General features: G+C 39.5%; 1 protein-coding gene across 3 annotated transcripts; it reads right to left on the bottom strand.

Moving 5' to 3' along the window:
- Window positions 1-205: 205 nt before the first annotated feature.
- SLC5A7 (solute carrier family 5 member 7) lies at window positions 206-22,352 on the bottom strand. 3 transcript variants are annotated; one of them, XM_072326622.1, is made up of 9 exons: window positions 22,165-22,352; window positions 21,053-21,275; window positions 15,216-15,329; window positions 12,116-12,271; window positions 9,746-9,894; window positions 5,637-5,780; window positions 3,105-3,258; window positions 2,430-2,647; window positions 206-1,762 (listed from the first exon to the last, which is right to left on the bottom strand). In XM_072326622.1, exons 2-9 carry the CDS (start codon window positions 21,228-21,230, stop codon window positions 1,139-1,141), a joined length of 1,737 nt encoding a protein of 578 aa, XP_072182723.1. In that variant the 5' UTR covers window positions 21,231-21,275; window positions 22,165-22,352; the 3' UTR covers window positions 206-1,138. The 3 variants fall into 3 exon arrangements, with proteins under 3 accessions (XP_072182723.1, XP_072182725.1, XP_072182724.1); XM_072326624.1 differs by having other exon boundaries at window positions 21,053-21,272; window positions 22,165-22,303; XM_072326623.1 differs by lacking the exon at window positions 22,165-22,352 and adding an exon at window positions 21,925-22,060.
- Between the last annotated feature and the right edge of the window lie 1,028 nt (window positions 22,353-23,380).

Here is a 23,380-nt window from a genome sequence, read left to right as displayed (position 1 = left end):
CTGCAAAGCTCTTCACCAAGCCTCTTTACTCATGGGAAATCAAATTTTTGAGAAAATGTAATTTTCCATGGAAAATCTACTCTTTTTTTTTTCCAGAGTAATCTCAGTATGTCCAAACCAAAAGACTTTTTGTTGTCTTTGAGAATATATTTTCTTAGTAAGTGAAATCTGGGTATTTTCCCCATTTGTATTTTTTTTAAAGCAGCCTTCTTGAGTCTCCAATGTTTCAGTATTTCTTCCATTGCTATGGTTGCTTGGTGTCAGACATTTTTTATGATAAATCAAGATAAGACTTCCTTCCACAACACTGCAAAGTTCTTTTTACTTACAAAGTTCAGACTTTTTTTTTTTTTTTTCCCACAAGTTGAGTTTCTCAACTCCAATTATTGCTTTAAATTTTTTATCCTCCTCCCTTGGTGACAGCCACTAAGCACAGGAAACAAGAAAATCTATAGTAATATATTTTGCTTAAAGGACATCTTGCATTAGGCATACCATTACTTTAACTGCTGATTTCATTTGAACTTCTTTTAAGAGTATAAGATGTTCCACACATCTACGAATAATTCTGCACATTTTGCTGTCTTATACAAATAATAATAAAATACTAGATTTGTATTCTTTGGAATAATTTATGAGAAGGAAAAATTCCAGAACAAAAACCTAGGGAAGTTATTCATCTGCCTTTGTGCAAGAATTTAGATCTTTAGAAATAAATCACTTACAGCTGTGACAATGTACTTTCACTTAATGCCAATAAAATGTTGGCTGGTAGTACTTCAGAGTGACTGTATTATAATCTCTTCATATAATGTCCTACCTAAATAGCTGTTGCACTTTTCTGCTACTTATATTTTCAATTGCGAATATATACTTTTTAATTACATAGTTTACAGTTGTGGATGGAAAGAACGGGATCTGAGTGCATCTTTTGGGAAACACTCTGTGATCTAATTCAACATGTTGGATAATAACAGGAAAGAGTTCTGCCCATGGATGCTCCTGCTTGTAGAAGCAATTAGAGATTGTGCAGTGGCATTTCATTCCTAAATTTTGCTTTTCTTTCCATAAAATGCCTCTTACTATTCTTCGTAGAATATTGTGTTTTGCATTGCTTTGTCTGTGGGTGCCACGCTTTTTAATTATCTTCAGTGTTGGACAGATCTGGACTTGAATCAACATAATTAAAGGCTTCCTTGTTTGTGAAAGTTGAGCTCAAAGTTAGACTGTGTCGCGGATTCACAGGTGCAAGTTCGTTTAATACAATATTGTCACTTTTTACAAGTGTTGCCTTGTCCATATGTTCTCTACTGTACCTCGCAACCACAGCATCAAGGAAATCCAGCTTTGGTGGCAAAGTCCCACTCTCAAATAAGTATTTGGCTAAGTAGGAGACTATAATGTTAGTAATGAAGGAAGTAAGCATTGCAAGTGTTTTAAATGGGAATCGCTGGACGTAGATATTATTTTCATCAGGATAGCAGCCAGGATAGTAGATCAAGGGCTGAAGGTAGAGGTATGGTTCTCCTCCAGTTATTCTGAGAACAAGGCCAAATAAGTATCCTGCAATGGCACCGTAGGTATTGGTTCCTTTAATAAATAGCACGCACAAGAGCTGAGGGAATATGATGATGTAAACAAGGTCAGAGCTGAGGTACCAGAGGCCGTACACTGATGATGCCAGCAGTGCCATTGCTGTTGCTGATGCTCCAAAGAGAAAAACAGTGATTCTCATGACCCATACGATTTCCCTGTCTGAGGCCTGCAAAACAAAAAAGTGCAGTGTTACGGTAGTATGTGTATGCCTTCGTTTATGAACACAGTCCGTTTAAGGCATGACATTGTAAAAGGGAATTTTGCATGACATTGCTATGGTTGCCATTCAAAAAGTCATTAACCTTTGTGCATATGGAAACATTTGATAATGTCAGAGAAAGAACAAGTTGTAGAAATAACTTTTGAAAATAAACACAATATAGATCAACCAGAAAAAAAACTTTCCGTGTCCATTTCTTTTCTTCTCCATTTCCTAAGAAAAATTATGACTTATGAGCCCATTCTTTACCTTTCTTGAGTGCCACATGATTTCCTAGTAAACCAGTAAGTTAGAATGATGCCTCATTTCATTAAGAATTTAAGTAAAACTTGTGGTTGCAACAATAATTAGGAGATATTTAGTATAAACTGCAATGCCATGGAAACACTTGAAATCTACCTTCCATCATCTTTTTCAACTATGTCATCAGTAACAACCATGAATAATTTTGACTTTCAAATTACTCAATACATTGTTAGCAAAGAAATGTTGTACTTCTTCTAGTCACAGGCATGGAGTAGATGTTTACTTTGAAATGGCAGCCTATGCTTTATCTAGTAAAAGTCTCTTGCTTAAATTTTCTCTAAAAGTAAAAATGGAAATATAATCTCACATTTTGCCGAAATGAGAGCTGGTAAATGTTCCGAGCAAACATAGAACTTGCTGATAAAATTGAAGAGTCAGCTGATGACATGACAGCAGCAGATACAGCACCGAGGCCAAAGAAGGAGATGTAGACTGGGCAAAGATACTGGAGCACAATTGGTAAAATCATATCCGCTTCTTTATTAGCAATGGGGTCAGGAAAACCATATTCAGTCTGGTTCCAGGCTGAAATATAGACAAAAGTGTGTTGTGAGTGACACTGTTAGTCACTCATTAACATTAGTAACATTAGTAGATGACCGTAGCTTGCTTTTAGTTCTCACTGCTCTAGTCTACTATCAGTAGGCAATACATCACACTAATCTCCCAGTACTGAGTTCATTCTGTCTGTTATGGTAGCTGGTGGGTGATCTTTCTGCTCTTGTCTCAAACCATATATTTTTTTCCCTTTCATTTTCTGCCCCTGTTCTTTTGAGGGTGGGGAGTGAGAGAGTAATGTAGTGGAGCTTATCTGTCATTTGTTGCCGAACCACACCAGTGGAGCAACCTCCCTTGGGAAAAACATGCCATAAAATTATTTTTCAGTGCAGCCTCCAGCTGATAAAGTCACGGGTTGATTAATGATGTCACTTGTCTAAGATTTTCACACATTTATTGTATTACTCATTTTTTAATGATTTACCGGTGGATGCTCCAATTGCGCCGATGAGTACTGCAGGAATAGCCATCACGATGCAGCCAAAAGCAGCCAGAAATGACAAAACTTGAGCATATGTGGCAGAAGATGAGGAAAGAACTCGCTGGAAATATGCTTGCCATGGGATCCCCCCAAATGTCTGCAAACACAATAAACAGTGTTCCATTACTGGGAGCTGACACCGGATTTCTTTGCTATTATCTAGAGAACACACAGAAGCATCACTGTTGCTCTTTCATTTACTGCTTATCAGTCAGTTAGTAACAGCTGTAGCTTCCATTCTCACAAGCAATGTTAGATCTTTGTAAACCCACTTTAATCCCACTCTTTCAGAGAAGTTACTCTCTGTACAGCTAGAACCAATGCTATGTAGTCTCTGTAATCCTAAGGCATTGGGAGCTCCGTGAATATTTGACAAAGCCTTACAAAAAGATACAGAATACTATTCACATAACTCATATTTGTGGAATTTGGCCTCCAGCATCCTCTTCCCCACAGAATTACATTAATTAGAATTGGAAAGTAAGATTTTATCTCCTTCTATGAATGCATATAATTATCTAAACAAGCAGCAAATTCTGTATGTATCCAACGTGAGAACATGAAAAATGATCCTCCCATTGTCTTAACTGATTACGATACCAATATAAATTATGGACAAAGTAGTAAGAGAATGTGGTTTTTTTTGGTTGTTGCTTTGATTTTTGATTTTTATTTTTATTTTTATTTTTTTTACTTTTTAATGGTGGCAACCCTTCTCTTGTTTTGTGGATGAAACAGTGAAGATGAGACTTAAAATTACACCCACAAAATATAACACAAAAGGCTATTATCAAAAGCTGAAAAAAACGTGCTAAAATCCTCTCTTCAGAGCAGGATTTGAGTAGGCTTCACTAAGTAAATAAGTGCCTATGGCTAAGTACAGTGGAAATAAAACAAAGCAAACTGCTCACTAAAAGTGCACAGTCCAGTTTAACATGCTAAATGAGGCAGGAGGTGTTTAGTCCTAAGAGTGTGTATACAGGTGTTCCATATATGCTTCATGCACACAAGAGACCAAATGAATTCTTCTCAAGCAACTCAGATTTTGGCATACTATTTATGAGTGCTTTCCTTTGCAGCCTTAATACCGTTATTTTAACAAAGCTTTCCAAGCACATGTACATTTCTTGAAATGTAATGAAACAAACATGATGAAAAGGAAATGTGTTACAATTTGGCAGCATCAGAGCTTTCCTCTGTTCATCAGCAGAAATTAAACCTTTAGACATATGGCACAGAATTCAGCCACGTGAGCTAGTGTCATACTTTGATTCTCTAAGAATCTCTAAGCAATTTTATTAGCTCTATTGTCAGAAAACTCTGAGGATTTTTGGCTGAGATTATTTAGGATAAAAAAACAGAGAGAAAGAAATCCCAAACTAGAATATGATAATAAAAGTGTTATAAAGTTGCTCAGGGACCCTGAGAATGGAAAATGTTAGCATGTGTTGCTAGACCTCCTAATGGAAAGCACTTAATAACCACCAATCCCATGTGTAATAAATGAGCATTAAATAATGAAACCCCTCAGTTCATTCTGGCATGGATGAATTCCTCCATCCATCTCTGCAAAGCTCTTTCTATATCACCTACACCTAAGGCATGTTTAATCATTTGTAAAATGTATTTATTGCCTTTCTTTGCCAAGAATGACATCACTTAAGTGTTAGACACACACTTTTAATTAATTTTAGCATAAGGCAAATCTTTCAGTCTGACAATATTTAAACAGTGTTCCTGGCAATGCTGATACTGACAGCTGTGTTACAGTATTCTACTGATACTTCTCTGAAATCATTCAAATGTTCAGAAATACAAGGGCTACAGAAAGTAACGTTATGATGTCAGCCCATTATATCAGAGGTGGACGTAGGTGGTATGTCAGTAGAGACTGAATCTTTCCACCAATATCCTGTTACATGTTGTTGCTGTGTGACAGATGGCTACAGAGGGGCACCTAACACAATGGCATCTGACATGGAAGTGTGTATGAAGCAAAAGCATGTCACCGAATTCCTCCACGTGGAATACATGGCACCCACTGACATTCATCAATGGTTTTATTTACAGAGAACAAACCATGGATATGAGCAGTGATGCTGTGGGTGGTGTGTTTCAGCAGTGACGATAGTGACAGTGAGTCAGCTCCACCGGTGCAGATTTTTAGGCAAGCTCTTGTTCACAGCCAGTGAAAATGTATAGCTGATACTGGTGACTGTGTTGAAAAAGAGTGTTTGTAGCTGAGAATTTGTTCTATCAAATAGTGTTATTGTGCTCTTCGTATCTGTTGCAGTTTCCACAGAAATAAATAGGATGCATTACTTTAAGAGTGATCTACATATTTAACAAGAACCAAGAAGATACAAGTTCTCTTGTTTCTGGAAACTCTAAACTACACTCTGCTTTTTCTAGCTGTTACAATAACACAGTGGGAGCGCTAAGGTGCTTCAGTCCTTAATACAAGCCATAACTTACCAGTAAAAGGAAATTGTCCAGCCAGGTGTAAATGTTAAGCGAGCCAATAGTTCCGAGCCAAGGCTCTTGGTGCACCTTGTGCACAGCTGTGTAACCAATGTCTGTCACTGCAGGATTGGACAATGCAAAGGGTACACTGATCCACTGTAATAAAAGAATAATAGTTTATGAGCATTGGTCTGTTTCTCTTCTTGTATGTTGCAGAACAAATGACAAGCTGACTTGCAGAATAGCCAAAACAAATGCCAGAATATCTCCAAACTCCAGAGAACACTGGATATTTTACCTTTTTCCTGGACAGCATGAGGGTGAGGACAAAATTTATCAGTGGAAGTTATACCACCCGGAGGAGAAACATATTTATACACATTCACTATATTTTCCCTTAACTCCACACATAGTCTTTACATCCTTTCTTGGACTACACTGTAGAGAAACATCTACATATAAACCTGCAATGCAAAAGCAACAGGATTTGTGAGTATACAGGAACAAGGCATCAAACCTGAAAGCTTGGGAATTTATTTCTAAATCAACAAAACATAAAATTTATGCTTCTGATGGGAAAAAAGGGCTGTGAGACTGACACCACTGCCCAGAGAAGCTGTGGTGCCCCATCTCTGAAGGTGATCAAGGCCAGGTTAGATGGGGCCCTGGGCAGCCTGAGTTGGTGGGGGGGTAGCCCTGCCCACAGCAGGGGTTGGAACTCAATGATCTTTAAGGTCTCTTCCAACCTAAGCCATTCTATGATTCTGTGATTCTATGAAACTGTATCATGGCAAGAGGGAGATGCTGCTGGATCATCTGTTGCTCCAGAATACTCCAGTGTATCACAATACCCAGTGTGTTACAGCACTTTTCTACCTTGAGAACAATTTTACTCCGAGCTCTTGGCTGTTTTCCCTCTCTATGTTTTTTATCTGAGCCAAAAAAATCAACTGTGAAACAGTTTCTGCCAGAGGATGGGTTTTCTTCACCAACACTCTTTTTGTGTGTTTGTTTTCCAGTTCATTTTTCAACTCATTAACTCTATGAGGAGAAACCTGGCACTTCCTAAGAAGAAAACCAAGCTTAGTAATCTAGGGAACAGACAACTGCAAGTACAGCACCCTGGAGCCTTCAGTGTTAGACAAAAATACGCAGATTACCAAAGCCCAAATGATCACATTTAAGTGCACAAAGGTGCAAGGAGGTGAAACTTCAAACATCTTCCTCTACTTTGTTGCACGATTATTGCATCAGTGTGTGTAGAAGACATGAATAATTGCTATGTTTTACAGCAAGTTGCTTATGAAGTTGTTTATCAAGTATGGATTCTCAGTTACATATTAAACTTTTCCAATTTAAGCACCTGGGAAGAGAATTTCCCTTTTCAGCGTTTGCTTAGGCTTTTCTGGAAATCTCAAACATGTCAAAGTGATGAGTTTATGAAGAGCTGTAGTTTGCACATACTCAGGTGTGATTTTAAGTGGGGAAAATTTCTAAAGGTCCATCTATAGCCTTCAAAACACAGCCCAGAATTTAACAGGGACTCAATTGCAAATATATTACTAGCTTTTGTAATCTATTCCAGCTCCTGACAGTGATATAGCTCTTTGTGATCCCAAGGACTACCACTATATTAGTAAACAGAACAAGTCTAGATATTTTCTCTGGCTCTGCAGATCACAGACAAGTCCTAACTTATATCCATACATCTAGACTTCCTTTTCCTGTCAAATAGAATAGCCTTGACCTGATCCTGGGAATTATCTGGGAAAGTACTGGCTGACATGGGCCAAAACAATGCCAGGACAGTACTGACAATCAAACAGAACAGATGATCTTGTATTTTTTACCTTGGCACTGTACGACTTGCTAACATGGATACAGTCTCAAATTCTCTCCTATTGTCCACTCTGAGCTGTTAATAATTGGAGTAGGAAACTCACTATTTTGAATGGAGCAAAAATAAAACAATGGCTTGTGGAAGTGAAACAGATTTTGGGGCCTTATGCTGTGAGTACAAGTTCAGGGAAGAAGTAAGAGGTATTAGAAGGCTCTGGAACTGATGGGATTGGAAACCAGAAAAAAACAAAAAGTACTCCTATATGACAGCAAAGAGTTCAGAATGAAGGATTAATAATACAGCTGTGATGAAGATACAGATATTGGGGACAGAGAACAGAGACAGGCAAAGAATGACTGGGCAAAATAAAGACAGAGGCTGGAGCTGAGAACTGAAACTGTGGATAGAGGAGAAGAGGGAAGGAAGGAGACTATCTGGGGTTGGAAGGGAAAAGCCAGGCAAGTTCATGGTTGACTAGACTGGAATAGGGTTTTTGAAGACATGAGGCATGACTGTGTCCAAAATGAAGAGCCAGCGCAGGGAGCAGTAGTGATTAGAACAAGTACCATGTCTCTGGTAAGGAAGAGACATTAAGAGTAGTGGGCAGTAATACTCTGTGCCTGTGGGTACACAAACTGCTCCAAAGTCTAGAGAGGAAGCTGGAACACCGAGCCTGTCACATCTTCTGCTGTGACACCTGCTGTGAAAGTATCCTATCTCATCTAAAATCCCTCACTTAAAGCATGACTGTTTAAGTGTTCTCTGAAGATTCTCATGACTCCTAAGGTTATCAATACAGTTCTTTCTACATGACAGCGTAACTATTTACTTTAAAAGGGAAATTACATAAAAAGCTCAACCTGGATTAAAGAACACTATTAAAACTACAGATCCAACCACTTAAAGGACCTCTATACAGCCTTTGTTTGTCTTCCCCTCCCTGTTCATGCCCACTTGAATCATGGGATCATGTTGTTATTCCCATAAAATGAGGGTCTGCAGTAGTGCACGAGTGATTTACTTTATTTGGGGAATTTCTGTAATGCACACCATCTGTGGAAACTGAATGGTTCACAAATGCTAACATGCACCTTAGGGAAGGAGACAGCATTTACCCCACTGTGCAGATGAAGAAAAGAAGTGTGAGAGAAGTTGTTCTGGAGTAACTTCTCATTGGAGGTGGCCAGCTGGAACTTGTATTTGCTTTTTCAGAGTATTTAGCACAATTCCCATGAAGTCAGTTACAAACGGGAATGCTTAGCACTTCTGCAAATAAGGTTGCAGGCCTCACAGTAGGACACCACAGAGTGAGGACTCACACGCGGTTAGCTAGTAGCCATCTGTGCAAGCTCTGACAGAAGCAGTTTCCCTAGGGCTGCATGAGAACTCTGGTGAAAACAGAGGTCCGCAAGGTGTCATTCAGCTCCAACACCTTGAGTCACCCCTTCTATTTCAGCCTGTCTCAGTTCTCTGCACACCTGTGACAATCTATTACTAGCACTGGCAAGCAAAAACAAGCAGCTTCTTTGACTGCACCCTTGTGATCTGACCCCTGTTGCACTGATGTTTTTCTGAGTAGAATTAATGAATAGCAGTAAGCAGGGGAAAGGCTACCCACTCTCATATAATTGATAACTGAATCATAACACCATATTCAAATGGCATGGTCATTTTTTGAGTCTCCCAGTCTCCAAGGTCACTGAAAGGAAATGGAGGAAAAACCCAGATGATGATTTAGAGCAGAAGGTTAACTAAGCTGCATAGGTGACATCTACAGAAAGGAGAAACTTGATCATACTGGATGTACAGGTCCAGTTCCAGTGTTTCTGGGCTGCTTTACTGACTGCTCTCTGCATCTGATGCCTCCTTCCAGTGCCTTTGCTACTACAGTCCTATGGACAGATAGTCAGTATTCTAAAGTCCTGTTCTGAATTAGATACACACTCAGAATGAAAAGTAAAAGAGTGCACTATCAGACTGGTAGGAAAAAAGCCAGGAATTGTGCCTCCTGTCAGCAGTATTGCCAAAGCATGGGTTGTATACTGATGCAAATACAGACCCTTTAAACCCATTTGTCTGTGAGTGGAGATGTTCCTTCTCCTCACTTTCAGAGAAGACACAGCACCAGAATTTCAGCTGGGCAATAGGTCTCTGCATTTGTCACTTGTCATAAAGCTCAAGGCAAAATTTTCAAGAAAGTGGAAAAATGCGGGAATACAAGAAAAGCTGTTCAGAACAGCAGCTGTGGAGTAAGATAAGCAGAAGAAAAAAGCCAACTTACCAGCCCAAGGAAGATGCAGAACAATTGAACTACATCAGTGTAGGCCACGGAATAAAGCCCGCCCACAAGAGTGTACAGAGTTGCAATCAGGGCAGAAATAATGACTGAAATATTGATATTAATGTCAATGATCACACTTATCGTGGCACCTATGGAAAAAAAACACCACAAAAACAACAGTATGTTAGTGTATGTCACACAGTGAGAAGGAACTGGATCCCATTGTCCAAGTCATTAATGAAGTTATTACACAGCATAGGACTCAGTACTGACCCCCAGAGTACTATGGTGGACAACTGGCCACCAGCTATACTCCACACTGTGGTCAAAGCCCTCTGTGCCCAGCAGGTTGCGCAGTTTTCATCTTCCCCCCTGCCCAATTAGTTTGTCTGTGCACATATTATAGGAGATGGCATCAAAAGGCTTGGTTGACCTACACATTACTTTAGTTTGTGTCTCACTGTCATCTTCCAAAGGTTTCCTCCAAGCAGATCCCAGACGACATCAAACTCTACTCTCCTGGAATCTGCTGCTGTAGTCCTGCTTTTTGCCGTGTTCCTTCCTCTCAGGCCTCTAAACTCTATCATCTTCTGAACTCTACAGCCAAGGTTGCCTCTGGCTTTTACATCCCTAATTAATTCTTCCTTGGTTGCATGTATTAGGCTCAGAAGAGCATCTCTCTTCATCATCTCCTTTAACTGGTCATAAAATTATCAGAGCACTCTAGAAACATCCCAAATTGATTGCATTCTGTGTTGTGCTTCCAACAGCTAGCAAGGTATTTCCATACTTCCCATAGACACACTAGCAATTTTAAATGACTGTAGACTTTTAACACATTGTTTTAAAAATTCATCTCCTTTCAGTTTGGAAAATTTGGATGAAATATATGAGAATAACTTTTAGTCCTTGCAGGTATGGCAGGTAGATATTCTTGAACACATGGGTGGAAAGTATTTGGCAGTACCGCCCAGAATAACATGGTACCTAAAAGTTGCAGAGAGCTGACAGGTAGCTTTTTGTTGTACAGTGAGCCCCCAACATTCTGGTATTTCAGGATTACAGGCTCAAAAATCCTGTACAAGATGGAAGTCCTGTCTTTCCCTTCTGCAGCCCTGCCAAGCCAGGAATCATGAGGAAGATCAACAAATGAAGAATGCATTTGTGAATATAGGTGTGCAAATCAGGAGTTGTAATATAAGTGTTTCTATTCACAGAACAGTTAAAACCAAAACTCTCTGTGATGTTTAAAGTCTTTCACCATCAGTGGTTAATATGAAGCTACAAGAAAGGCATTCACACCATTTGCTTTGAAATATCCCATTTAGCTTGTCCTCAATCAAAAAGAAAGTATATTCTAAATACTCAGAGAGTTCTTCAAGCTATTCAACTCCTATCACCTCAGCATGTAGTTTGTTCTTAGTCCTTTAAGGGTTTTGTGATGAAATTGTGGTAAACAAGCTCCCCATTGCTTTGCAGTTCATCAGAGCACAGTTGGAGAGTACCTTCAAAGTTTATTTTCTGTTTAAAATAGCTGTGCTAGAAAGCATTACCACATGCATGTTCACTATGAGTATGATTAGCTGGTAAAAAGCCAACTACTGGTGCTTCAGCTCAAGCACTTTCTTGGTTCTTGAAGGGATTGCTAAATTCCAAACTGAAATATAATTGAAAACCTTGGAAACAGACTTATTCTTCAGGACTGGATGAGTAACTGGGTGATTTTCTATTGAGTCAGAGCTCCACTAATTCTCTGCATCCTTTCTTGAATCCTAAATATTTTCTTTATTTTGTCAAGAAGAAAGCCGTGTCTTGAATAATACTTAAATGCATTTATCTGAACCTTGTTTTACCCCTATTACTCGTGCTATGGAAAACTGTTTATTTAGGCCTTCTTTATGTAAAGGATTATTTTGTTCAGATGCATTGACAATGACATTTCATATAATTCAGGGAAATTCTGACTGTCCCTTGTGGTCTCAGTGGTGTAAAAGAGAAACTGGGGCAGCTGTGACATAAAAGGGATACTTGCAATCACTCTCATCACCTTGTTACAGGAAATTCATGGCTCAATCTTTCCATGCTGTTTTGACAAGGAACCACTTAAGGATATATTTTCAAATGTATCAGTTCAAGGAAGAAGTCTGAATTTCTTTTAAAACATCTAGAAATGTCTTTCCATTACCAAAATAATCAAAAAGGTACCATTGTTGTGTACAACTACTGGTTACCATAGGTCTGAGACAATTGTCACACTCTGGACGGTTTGGCTAGGATGGCTAATATTTGAAGCCATTTTTTAATGCATTTCTGATTTTCTCAATCCCTTGCACCTATTTCAAGTTAATTTTCAAAATGATAATTCCTTACCTAAGGCAGAGAAGATGGCAGCGGCCCAAAACATTTCTCCCATTAAAGCTGGAATAAACAGGAGCCCTCCCATCCTTTTTCCATAAAGCTGCTGAAAAGGGTCTAGCATTGTCACATAGCCTTTGGATCGCATAGGTTTCGCAAAAAACAAACCACCTACAAAGGAAAGTAGCACAAGACACCAACTGTAGTGGAGTAATGCATTGACATTATGGGGTAAAACACTGATTGTCAACTAAAGGTACAAAAATATCAGTATGACTGTATTTTATTTCTTTTGAAGAAATTAATATGAGTAAAATGTTTGCTAGGAACTCTACTTTTACATCTAACCATAGAGTTATGTAAGCAAAATCACATCATTTATGCCTACAGCACACTAATGGAAAATCCCTTTGAATTTTATTTTTTTTGGTTCAGTTTATTTGATCTTCCACTATGGATGATGTCAGAGTTTTTCTAAATTTGGATCAGCCTTAGACAATGTCTTTTGTACCTAAGTCTGTTTGTACATAGAATAGAACCCAGCATGAGTATAGGTCTTATTTTTCACATAGAGCTGCACTAGATATAAAATGTCTGGGATTCTGGATCAGAAATATGGGTTCACATAAGGTATAGTGTGCACTCAGCAAAACTGATCCTTTCAGGACAGCTCAGATTTAGAATGTATGCTTAAATTAACCTTACTACACCTGCAGAATAGGTCTGTTTTTTTCTGGGCTCTGCAGGTGTCAGGTTCCCTGAACATTTGTCATACACTTATTTCTGTGCATGTTCAGGAGATTTGATGTAACACAGTCCTGCTTCCTGGCTCACATATGTACTATGTCGGTACGTAACTGTGAAGTCCCCACAGTTCTAACTTATTTCTAATATACAATCACCAAATTCTTTCTGCCTGGGGGGAAAAAAAGAAAAAGAAAAAATAAAAGAAAAAGGGATAAATTTCAGAAAAAATGAAATAGACACTCTACGGAGATCTGTGTAGTTGACATCAGCATGTCTACAGACAAGAAGACCTCTCTCACAATAACACTGCTGAAATGCAACACATAAGCTATGCTCAAAGACTAGAAAACCAGGGAGAGCCTAATAAAATCAACTGTGTAGTATATGGAGATCCTCAGGCTCTTCATCACAAGGGAATCTATTTATTGTAATGTACAGAAGATTTTCCAGGTATCTCTGTCTTGCCTTATATCACTGACATGTCTTCAATTCATTATGTTCCCTGAACAGAAAGCTCCATCTTACCAATCACAATTTATGCCCTTTATGTTATACTGTATTTAGATAGGTAGTTCAAATGCAAAGGCCTCCAGAATATTTTCTTCTGTTTTTGTGTTGTTCATGTATCCTATACCAATTCTATTTGTTACATCATCATTACAAAATGCAACTAAAGCAGGAAAAAAAAAAAGTCACTGGTAGCATATCTATTATGCTATTCAAACATCTGCCAAAGGTAATAGGAGATATTCCAGCCATTAGAACTTGAAAAATTAGAAAAAATATAGCAGAGTATTGAATTAGTAGGAAGGTTAAATTAATCTTAAATCTTTTCAGCCTGAAGCAATAATATTTCGTCTCTTATTCTGTTCTTGTATTTATATATATATTTAAAGGACAAACAACACCTCATCCCAAATCTGCATAAACATACCATGCATAAAGAAATGCTTTTCTTGTGGTGTTCTGAAGACAGATGTATGGTCACACAGCACAGACTTTCTTTTTCTCTGCAGAGGCCAATGTTTATCAGTTCAAGGAAGAAGTCTGGATTTCTTTATAAATAGCTGGAAATGAGGCGAGTAACTAACTCAGCCTCTGGTGGGCTATTGATTTGGGAGCATTCTACAATGGCTACAAACCTGGAAGATGCTTATGGCTATAATTCTAATGACCAGTTAATGACACAGATAGATCATAACCCTCGTGACCTGATAATGATATCAACTGATCTGCAGGCAGATCTACTATTACTGTTTTCCTTACAGGATTCAGAGTTCTCAGGGATGGGATTTACTGTTGGAACTAGAGTTGGCCTGCATACAACAGGGAGGAATACACAGAGTTTGGGATTGTTCTGCCTGGGAACAGAGGAGATCCAGGACAAGCCATAGTTACTAAGGGGAAACTGAGTTGTATAGAAGAAATAAAAGGTGCAAGAAAACCTGGAAAAGTAATCAAAAGGGGAAAAAAAAAAAAAAAAAAAAAAAAAGAATAGCACAGGCTAGCTGGGAGGAATGGAAGGAAAAGGCTCAAAATAGACCGAGAGGCTAAGTATTATAAAATATCTAGCAAACCAGCCATATTAATACAAGATGAAAAATACAGGATCATTTCTGGAAACATATCCTTTCTAAGCAGTTGCACCAGCATGTGCCTAGGGGCCATGATACGTTCAATTCCTGAAAGCATGCATTTGACAGCTTCATAGGGCATTCATCATCGTTCACAAGGCAATATTTCTATTGGGAGCTGCTTAATGCCACTGAAACATGACAAGATATTTTCCATTGCTGTTATTTTAAAGAAAGGGAAGAAGGTGTATGATTGAATTTTGGGAATTAGAGAACAGAGCATTTAGAATTACAGCACTGTCTGTATTTTACACACTGACCCTCGGTCTGGAAGTATTCAGTATTTTCATTTTTACCATGATTTTGAGTTTTGTACTACATATAAAAAGAAGTTTAGTTCAACTTTACAGCAACAAGCTGGTTCAGCACCAGACTTCATGCATGAAATCCAGAAACTAGTCTCTCAGTGGAAATTTCTAATGTTTAAGCAATTCTCCAACCTGCAAGGATATTTGCTGCATTTGAAGTCCAAGATTTAGACACTGTCAGAGAACATGGTAATATTTTGCAGATTATATAGGATCTTAAAAACAAAACATAACAAAACTCTGAATATATAAAACCTAGCAGAAACAGTTACAATAAACACACAACCAAAATTAAAAAACAACAAAAGCAACATTTTTTTTCTCAATGTAATTTCATCAAACCCAAGAAATGTCATTTCAGATGATGGTCTTGACATACATCAGAACTCCAAAATCAGAGAATATCACCTTTATTTCCTTGCTTACCTAAAACCAGACTAAGGGAATATCCGATAGGTGCCTGAGCCCAAGCTAGACCATAGCCTGGGACATACACAGCTTCTGCTGTCCCATTGATGTAACCTCCTCCAACCCATGTGGCTGAAAAAGAAGAGGCAGAAAAAGCCTTAATGCACACAGAGAATAAAATCTTCCACACTGAAGAACAAAACTGTCATCACTTATAATACTGCTATTTTCTACTCTGTATATTATACAATTACCAGACATAGCATCCTTTTATAGAAGGTAGTCCTAATCCAAAAAAAATTTGCAACTTAAGCATATGAAAGAGAAACCAGATGGACTCCGTACAACCAGTGAAAATGTGGGGCCTGAGTTCCCCTTTTTACATAGAATGAAACATAATAACTCATGAAACATGGTCATTTTCTTTGTTTGTTCAAATGAAAGTGAGAGGTAAAGTAGAGGCAAGGAAGAATAACCATATAATGATTAAGTCATCCCAGTTCAGAAAACTCAGAGTACTGAAATTCAACAAGAATTAAATGTAGGCATGTCCGTCTTGCAGTCTGCAGGCCACGTGCAGCCTGGTTCAACCCATCCTGCAGCCAAATCCTGCCCCACACCATTATGGTGGCAGCTCTGACCTGACAACTGCCCTGGCCCCATGAATAGGGAAATCATATAGATATCATCATCATATAGGTATTTGATGGCTTAGTGCTGCTACTTAAGTTCTAAAAACTGACTTCCGTATTTTTGCACTCCCTGCAGACATATACTAGAAGAGAGTTTTAATATCATTAATCTTTCTTATCACCTATATAAAAACCACCAGTATTTCCAAGATACTGAACTCAGATCCTCAGTGAATTCTCAGCCTTGAAGAAAAGTTTCTACATTTGAGAATTTTGGACCTTGAGCATGCCTGACCAAAAATGTCAAACATGGACTTTTTTTATGATTGAATCTGTAAAAATCATTGTAATAATGAATTATGTAATGAAGTTTATCACTTTGTTTGCAGATTCCATGCAGAACAGTCTTCTCAGATGTATAACGTGTGTGCCTCCAGTGGTGCAGTGGTATAAGTTGCTGCTTGCAACACCAGAGGCCCAGGGTTCAAATCCCCCCTGTGGCGTAAGTGGCAGAAATGCTGCTCTGCTACACAGAGGGCTCGAATCCCGGGAGTTGGACTCGATGATCTCTAAGGTCCCTTCCAACTCGCACGATACTGTGATACTGCGATACTGTGATAATGAGTGAGTTTTATGAAGCTGAGCCTGTGGTTTGAAGAATGGAAGGCAAGTCAGTACGTTTTTGCAAAGCCATTTTGATTTGCCTCAAAAGCCTTTGCGTTCTTACACAACATGCATAATTTAGGCTTCCTGTGTAAAAACTTACATTTGTAAGAAAGTTATTTTCCTTGCTGAGTATTCAGAGTTCTGTGTATAAAATAAACAAGTGGAGGTGGATACAAACAATAGAGATACAATTACATTTCCTAAAGAATTTCAACTTCAATCTTGCAGACTACTCTTCTACTTACATGTGATACACCTTAACTACTACAGGACAATATTTTTTAACATGATGTTAAATTACACAGTGGCTTTGAAATCAAAGATCTCTGGAAACTTGAGAATTGAAATTGTCCCCCATTCTGGATTTTGAAGGACAATAATGGACCATTCTGTTGTTGGAAATATCAAAATGGACTTGTACACAGGATGTGCCCGCAACAAAAGGAGTGCCACTATATACCCTGATATTAGTAGACCTTTCAGTACCGAGAATAACTGCACATTACAGAGATGAGTGATGACCACGTGGAACCACATGGGGAAGATGGGTGAACACTGATTCTTGGCAGAAAGAGCCAGGGATACAGAATGTATATAGAAGATCATCAGACATTTGGGATTTTTTGCATCTTAAAAATGCAAATGTAGTGAAGCAGGTGAAAATACAATACTTTGGTTACCAGAGTCCCTGTGCACCTGGGATGTGTGTTGCTTCTTGTTTCTCAAGCAGTAGATACTTACGGAATGTGTCATGATCACCTGCACACTGTAGCAGAAGTTGCTGAGTAAATATTTAGAAAGGTATTTGTATGTCTGTTTCCCTGGAAAAATTAGAAGCATGAATTCTGAATGAATGATACCCACTTCCAGGTAGGAAAAATCCCATAGGCAAGGACAGATAACTAGTAGAACTCCTGCTGTGGCACAAAAAGGCTTCAGTGGCTGGCACTGATTTGCCTGGGGTTGCCAGGTGTGGCTGTTCTCCATGGAGAACTTGAATGCTGTGTTTAGCTCCCTTATTTTTGTCTGGAAGTGACCAGGCCATTTCAATTCTTTGGGATGTGGTAGGGGCCATTGCCCTCCCCTGACAAGAACGATGCCCCATGGACAGGTATTGGTGAATAGGCTAGAGTGGAGGATTTAGCGCTCTTTTACAATTTCATTATTTGTTTTATTGTTCAGGAGTTCGAAAATTAGCTGCTGGTCAATTTTTGTACATACACAGCTCCAGAAAGTCTGCAAGGGATCCCAGAGCTTTAGAAAGGTATTACACAGCTTTTTGTTGGGGGGTTAAAGGATACCCTCTCTTCAGTAAATACATTTGAAAGAAAATAATGGGATATGGTAGGAAGGGATTTCATCCTTAGATATTAATTTTCTGATCCTCATTTTTTTAAACCACAATTTAAAGTTTAATTTTTTTTTATTCTTTCTCCCCCCCAGATCAGACAAAAGGAATATAAAATTTAATAATCTATAGAAACACTTGCGGTAATCCATTTTAATCCTCTCTTTCCCTTCCAAGTGAAGGACCCAAAAATGCTTCAAATAGAAATGTCCATTTAAAGCAAGTGCCCTAAAAATAATCAGACAAATACTTAGGATATGGAGTACAATTTGTTCCTAGTTCATACGAGGAGCATAAAAATACATTTCACAATTCTTTATATATCTCACTGTATATTAATAAGACAGATTTTTTTCTGATACTTCTTTGTAAATGATCCTTTGTCTAAACACACAAATCACTGAATCAGCTCATTGTGTTCTACAAAATGAAACTTCCAACCCAGGGATCACAAAACAAAAATCAGAATACTGATAGTATTGATAATACTGAAAATATTTATTTTATTTTTTGTGAAACAATACAAAGCTCCATCCAAATAAAATGAAAAATGATGCGCTTGCAAGTATTTCGATTACGTAATTTCAAATATTTCCTTTGAGGTTTAATCTCAACCACCAAAACTGGGATATATATCATAGATATCATTTCTTAAAATTGTCACCCCACATACTGAGGAATATTTATATGTAATTCAACATTTTATCTGTACTCGCAAAAAATTAATACATGAATTGAAGTCATTCCTACTGTGGCACTATGAGAGGAGTGCTGTTGCGGTCCATTGAAAATTCAAGATTTGCCCTCTTTTTTTCATAATTGCAGATACACTTGACCTTCAATAGGCTTCATGTTTAGGCATCCTAATAACAAGTTACTAAAACTGTTTGCTCAGGATCACAGTACCAATCCAAATTGCCCATACCTATCATTCATAAGGTGTACACTTATTTCAAAGCTTTTAAAAACAATTTAGAAATTCAACTAAATACTCACGAATCATGAATCTATCCTACGAAGTCATGAAGCTTACACTTTCAACTTGATTTTAAATTTGCAAGCTAAGTTCTGCCATCCTCCCCACCAAGCAGCCCTAGAAAACACAGCCAGTTTTGTAGCTAATACACAGGGAACACAGTAGAATTTGTCTCAAGCAAGAAAAACAGAATTGAGCCTTATCTCATAACCCAAAGTATTTCACATACATATAAATAATATCATTTCTAGGGATATTTTACAAATCTAGTTTTGCTTTGACAGGTAGGCTTTGCTTTTTAATTATTATTTAGACAACTGAAGTTGCAAAATATAAAGGGCATGTCTGAACAGCTATCTAGTGCTGAAGATGTTGTTGTGATGTGTGAAATCTAGAAACCATGAAAACATTCTGTAGAAGTTGCGGTGGATTTTGATCAGCTAACACTCACTCGCAATTGTTTTGTTCTGGTTTTACAAAAAGTGTATCCCAATCAACTTTTACTGAGACAAAAACTGAATTATTCCCTGGTTCTGTAGGCTTGTACACACAACTCCTACACTCCAGTTGCAGTGCCCTCAAAGAGAAAGTGGAATTGACTTGCTGTCTCAAACCATATCTGCAATATTTATGGAACGCAGAGGTGAGAAAGCTTGTATGGTATATTTATACCCCGTATGGTATAAAATCTGTGAGTGTTCTACCTGAGCAAAGACTTTGGGATCAGTCTGATATTCTACCACAGAAATGATATACTACGTCATCTTCAGAGGTGGCATGAAATGGGGTGGACGCGTGTGGGTGTGGATTCTGGCAGTTATAGAAATTGCCTGTAATAAAGGGAGCCCAAATTCAAGTCTCATCTCTTCTTTACCTTTTATGAAAGGTATTCCTGTAAAATGGGATGAAGGAGAACATATTTATGTCTTCTTCCACAGGCAAGGCAGTTGATCATAGCCACTTCTGTGGAGAAAATTGTTTCATCTCCTCTTTTCCAATGTAATGATTACAGCTTTGTGGCAAGCAGCATCTCCACAAAATATTCTGGTATCAGTGCCCTTGAAAACATTTAATTTAGCAGAAAACAGACAAACTAGCTCTTGTCATGAGTAGAATCTGGTTCTATCTGAAGTTTCAGTAGCTGATGGATACACAGAAAACGATGTACCATCATCATCTGATGTGCTCCAGTATGTTACAGCAAACTAGTAGAAGTAGAATATACACCTGGATCCAAACTTCAGTGACATTTACGAGCATCCTTTAGTAGCTACCTAAATATTCAACCTCTCAGTGAGCAAAATGACTCTGCAGGGATATGGAGAACAACACAGAATTCCTGGCCCAAATTTTTATGCATCTCCTCTATACTACATATTGAGAAACCAGACAGGAGAAAACAAAACAAAAATCATAAGTTGATGAATTCAATTTGGGAACTGAAAGCACTTTGCCAGAGCTTAATCTAGAATATAAGAAAAAACAATGAAGCATTTTTTAAATAGTATTATATTTCTTAAATAAAAACGGTAGGCCAATTCACTTCTTTTGTAATGTACTTTTGTTCTGATCCCAGACATTAACTTTGAGCTGAGATTTTGGGCGAACCTTTTGTTTACTCATCCAACTTATCTGGTTCGACTGGCTCTGAGAGTCAAATAGTACTGCTAAGAAAATTAGTGAACTTATTCTTCACTGATTATTTTCCTCCTGATCCTAATTTACACAGAAATGTATTATTTTGTCAAACTGCTGCAAAGGATGTTAAAGAATCCACAAAGTAAGTTGCAGAAATCAGTGGACTTGAGAGCTCAGATTTGCTCTTTTAGAGACTTATTCTGAACTGATGCTGCCTCCCTCCTCCTTGCTTGCTTTACTCAGACTTAGCAAAAATAACTCATGAACTTGGGTGGCTTTAACAACAGCAACAGTTATTTCAAAACTAGATTTCTTATTCTGTACAACTCCTATAGTTCTATTCCAAACATGTTTGACCTACAGATGATCATGAAAGGAGTGGATATGGAACCAATTCTGTCAAAAACTGTTGTTTTTATTTGGTGCTACACTTTGTTCACTAAACAATTTCAGCAGCAAGTGGAAAACAATGTATTTCCTCCATAATGTATAATTTAGCATGCAGATTATAGTTCTCTTTCATTCTGATGGAAAACTAACAAGCTATATGCTGGTTAGGGCTAAAAAAGAAGAGGAAAAAAGACCTTTTACATACCAGTCATTGTAAATCCACCAACAAGCAAGCCAATGTCTCTTCCGCCGACGATAATAGCTTCGCTGCGATCTCCATCGCTGCCGGTGTTCTTGGTTTTCCAAGCAGCCCATATTCCAACTGCCAGGATAGCCAGGTAAAACACAGCTATGGCCACCAGCCCCTCCACATGGAAAGGCATGTTGGAGTCCCGACTGGTTCTTTGATTGCTATTTCATTAAGGCTGCTGGAGAGAATGCAATATGTCTGCTTTTAGGAAAACTAGCAAGATGCTTTTCAGAACCAATCTACAAAGAAAACTCAGATTGTTGCTGAAAAGGCTGTTGTGGTGAATTTATTAAATGGGCATTTCAGATTTAAATGAAATTAAGTTTACACGCCAATTGAAATGCCCGTGGAGCAACAAGCAACAATTGCAACCTGTGATTACAATGGAAAGTGAATGATGTGGCTGAAAGCTATGCAATTCTTATAAATCAGTTCCTGAATAAGGAATTCATTGAGTTGCTGTGGTTAGAACTCTTCAGACAAGAAATAGCTTGGTACGTGGAATAGTAGAAAAGAGCTTGGCCATGTGGTCTGTTACAGAAGTCTCTATTTAGTCAGAATATGAGAACTCTGGAGAACTAACAAGAACAACAGCAAAAGGTATCTTTTAATGTTTTGGAATGCTGCATTTTTTCCACCCTCAGCCCCCTCCTGTATTTAAAAATCTCCACTTTCTCCTTAGTGACAGGCTTAATTTCCCAGCATTTTTTTCATCTGGAAAGCGCAAAAGCTGCCTCACGACACCAAACGCCAGCTCCCGACCCAACGCCGGGAACCCCTCCCGGGCGACCTCCCAGTCTACCCCGCACCTCCCTCCCGGCTCTCACCTCTCCTCTCCGCGCTCGCCGCCTCCCAGCAACTCCGCCAACAGCCGCCCGCCGCCTCGACGGCTCCGCGGGAGCCCCGCGCTCCATCCCACGGAGCCGCCCTACCTGCCGCTCACCGCGGAGCTCCTCGGGGCTCCGCCCGCCCCGCCCGGCTGCGCACCCCCTCCTCGCCTCCCTCTCCGCTCCCTCCCGCCGCGCCGTCGGGGAGCTGAGCCCGTTGTCCTGCGCCCGCCGCCCCACCTGGGTTCCGGCGCAGCTCTGCCCCGCAGTTCCCTGGGCACGGTCGTCCATCCCCAGGGCGGTGTCGGGGCTGAGCCCGGGCGCCGTGCCCCCACCCGGGGTCTGCCCGCAGGGGGTGGGGGTGAAGCGCAAAGGCGGCTCTTCCCCTATCGGTGCGCCTTGTGGTGAGGTTGCGACGGTGGGCTGGTGGATTAAAAAGAGGAAAATCCCTTTATAAAGGGGGAGGGTTGTGTGGGGTGAGAGGACCGTGTCCGTCAGAGATGGGGGGAGGAAGGGGGAAAGACGTCAGAGTGCTAGGGGACGTTGGGGGGAAGTAAGGATGACTCAAGGGAGAGTGATTGTCGTGTCATGGCAGGAAAACAGGGTTAGGAAGTAAAAGTGGGGAGAGAAGATAAAAGGGAATGAAGGGGAGAAAGGATGGAACAGGATCACATGAGTCCAAAGGAAGAGAGGAAGAAAGAACTGATCAGAAAAGGAGTGCTGAAAAAAGGGATGAATGAAAGGGAGAGAACAGAGAAAGGGAGAGGGAAGGTGTGCTCTGAGCTCTCACTGCCCCCCAGAACCCCATCCATGTCTCCCATAGGCCTGACACCAAGGCTGGTTTCCCCAGAACTGATCAGAACCTTTCCCACAGCTCCCTCCTGTACTGGGCTAAACATGCAGACAGGTTCCCACCTGCAGAGCTTCTAATTCTTGGGGCTCTCCCTTTTTGATGTGCCCATCATAAACTTGACCTGCAGACCAATATTAATACCAGCCTTTTTTTGAAAAGGTTCCTACGCTTTGCCTCTAAATGATGTTGGACAGTGGGCTTCTCAGAGCTGAGAATGGAGCTGCATGTGCAAAAAGGACCCGTGCATGCTGTTGCCTCAGTTTTTACTAAGGGAAGGTCCTGCTGAGCTGTATCAGTCACTATTAGCCCATAAGAGGTGGGCCCATAAGGGGTGGGCAACATGGGCTGCAGGTTCAAGCAGGATAGAAAAGTGAAAACAAAAAACCCATGGGAGTGTGAAGCTGAGACTGGTACAAGTCAGAATCAAGCAGACGGTATAGAAGTGTCTTAGAATCAGGAGGAAAACCATGATCTAGGATGATATGAGGACAGAGAGGCAGGGAGGTTGCAGTCCAGGAGGGCTCAGCCCCTAGCAAGGAAGGACACATGGGCTGGCCAAATCTGCTATTGGCCAGCCACCAGCCAGCAGAGAGCCTCTGCTGC

The sequence above is a fragment of the Excalfactoria chinensis genome, chromosome 1, assembly GCF_039878825.1.
Source record: "Excalfactoria chinensis isolate bCotChi1 chromosome 1, bCotChi1.hap2, whole genome shotgun sequence".
NCBI lineage: Eukaryota > Metazoa > Chordata > Aves > Galliformes > Phasianidae > Excalfactoria > Excalfactoria chinensis.
This window is presented reverse-complemented; position numbering and strand designations above follow the sequence as displayed.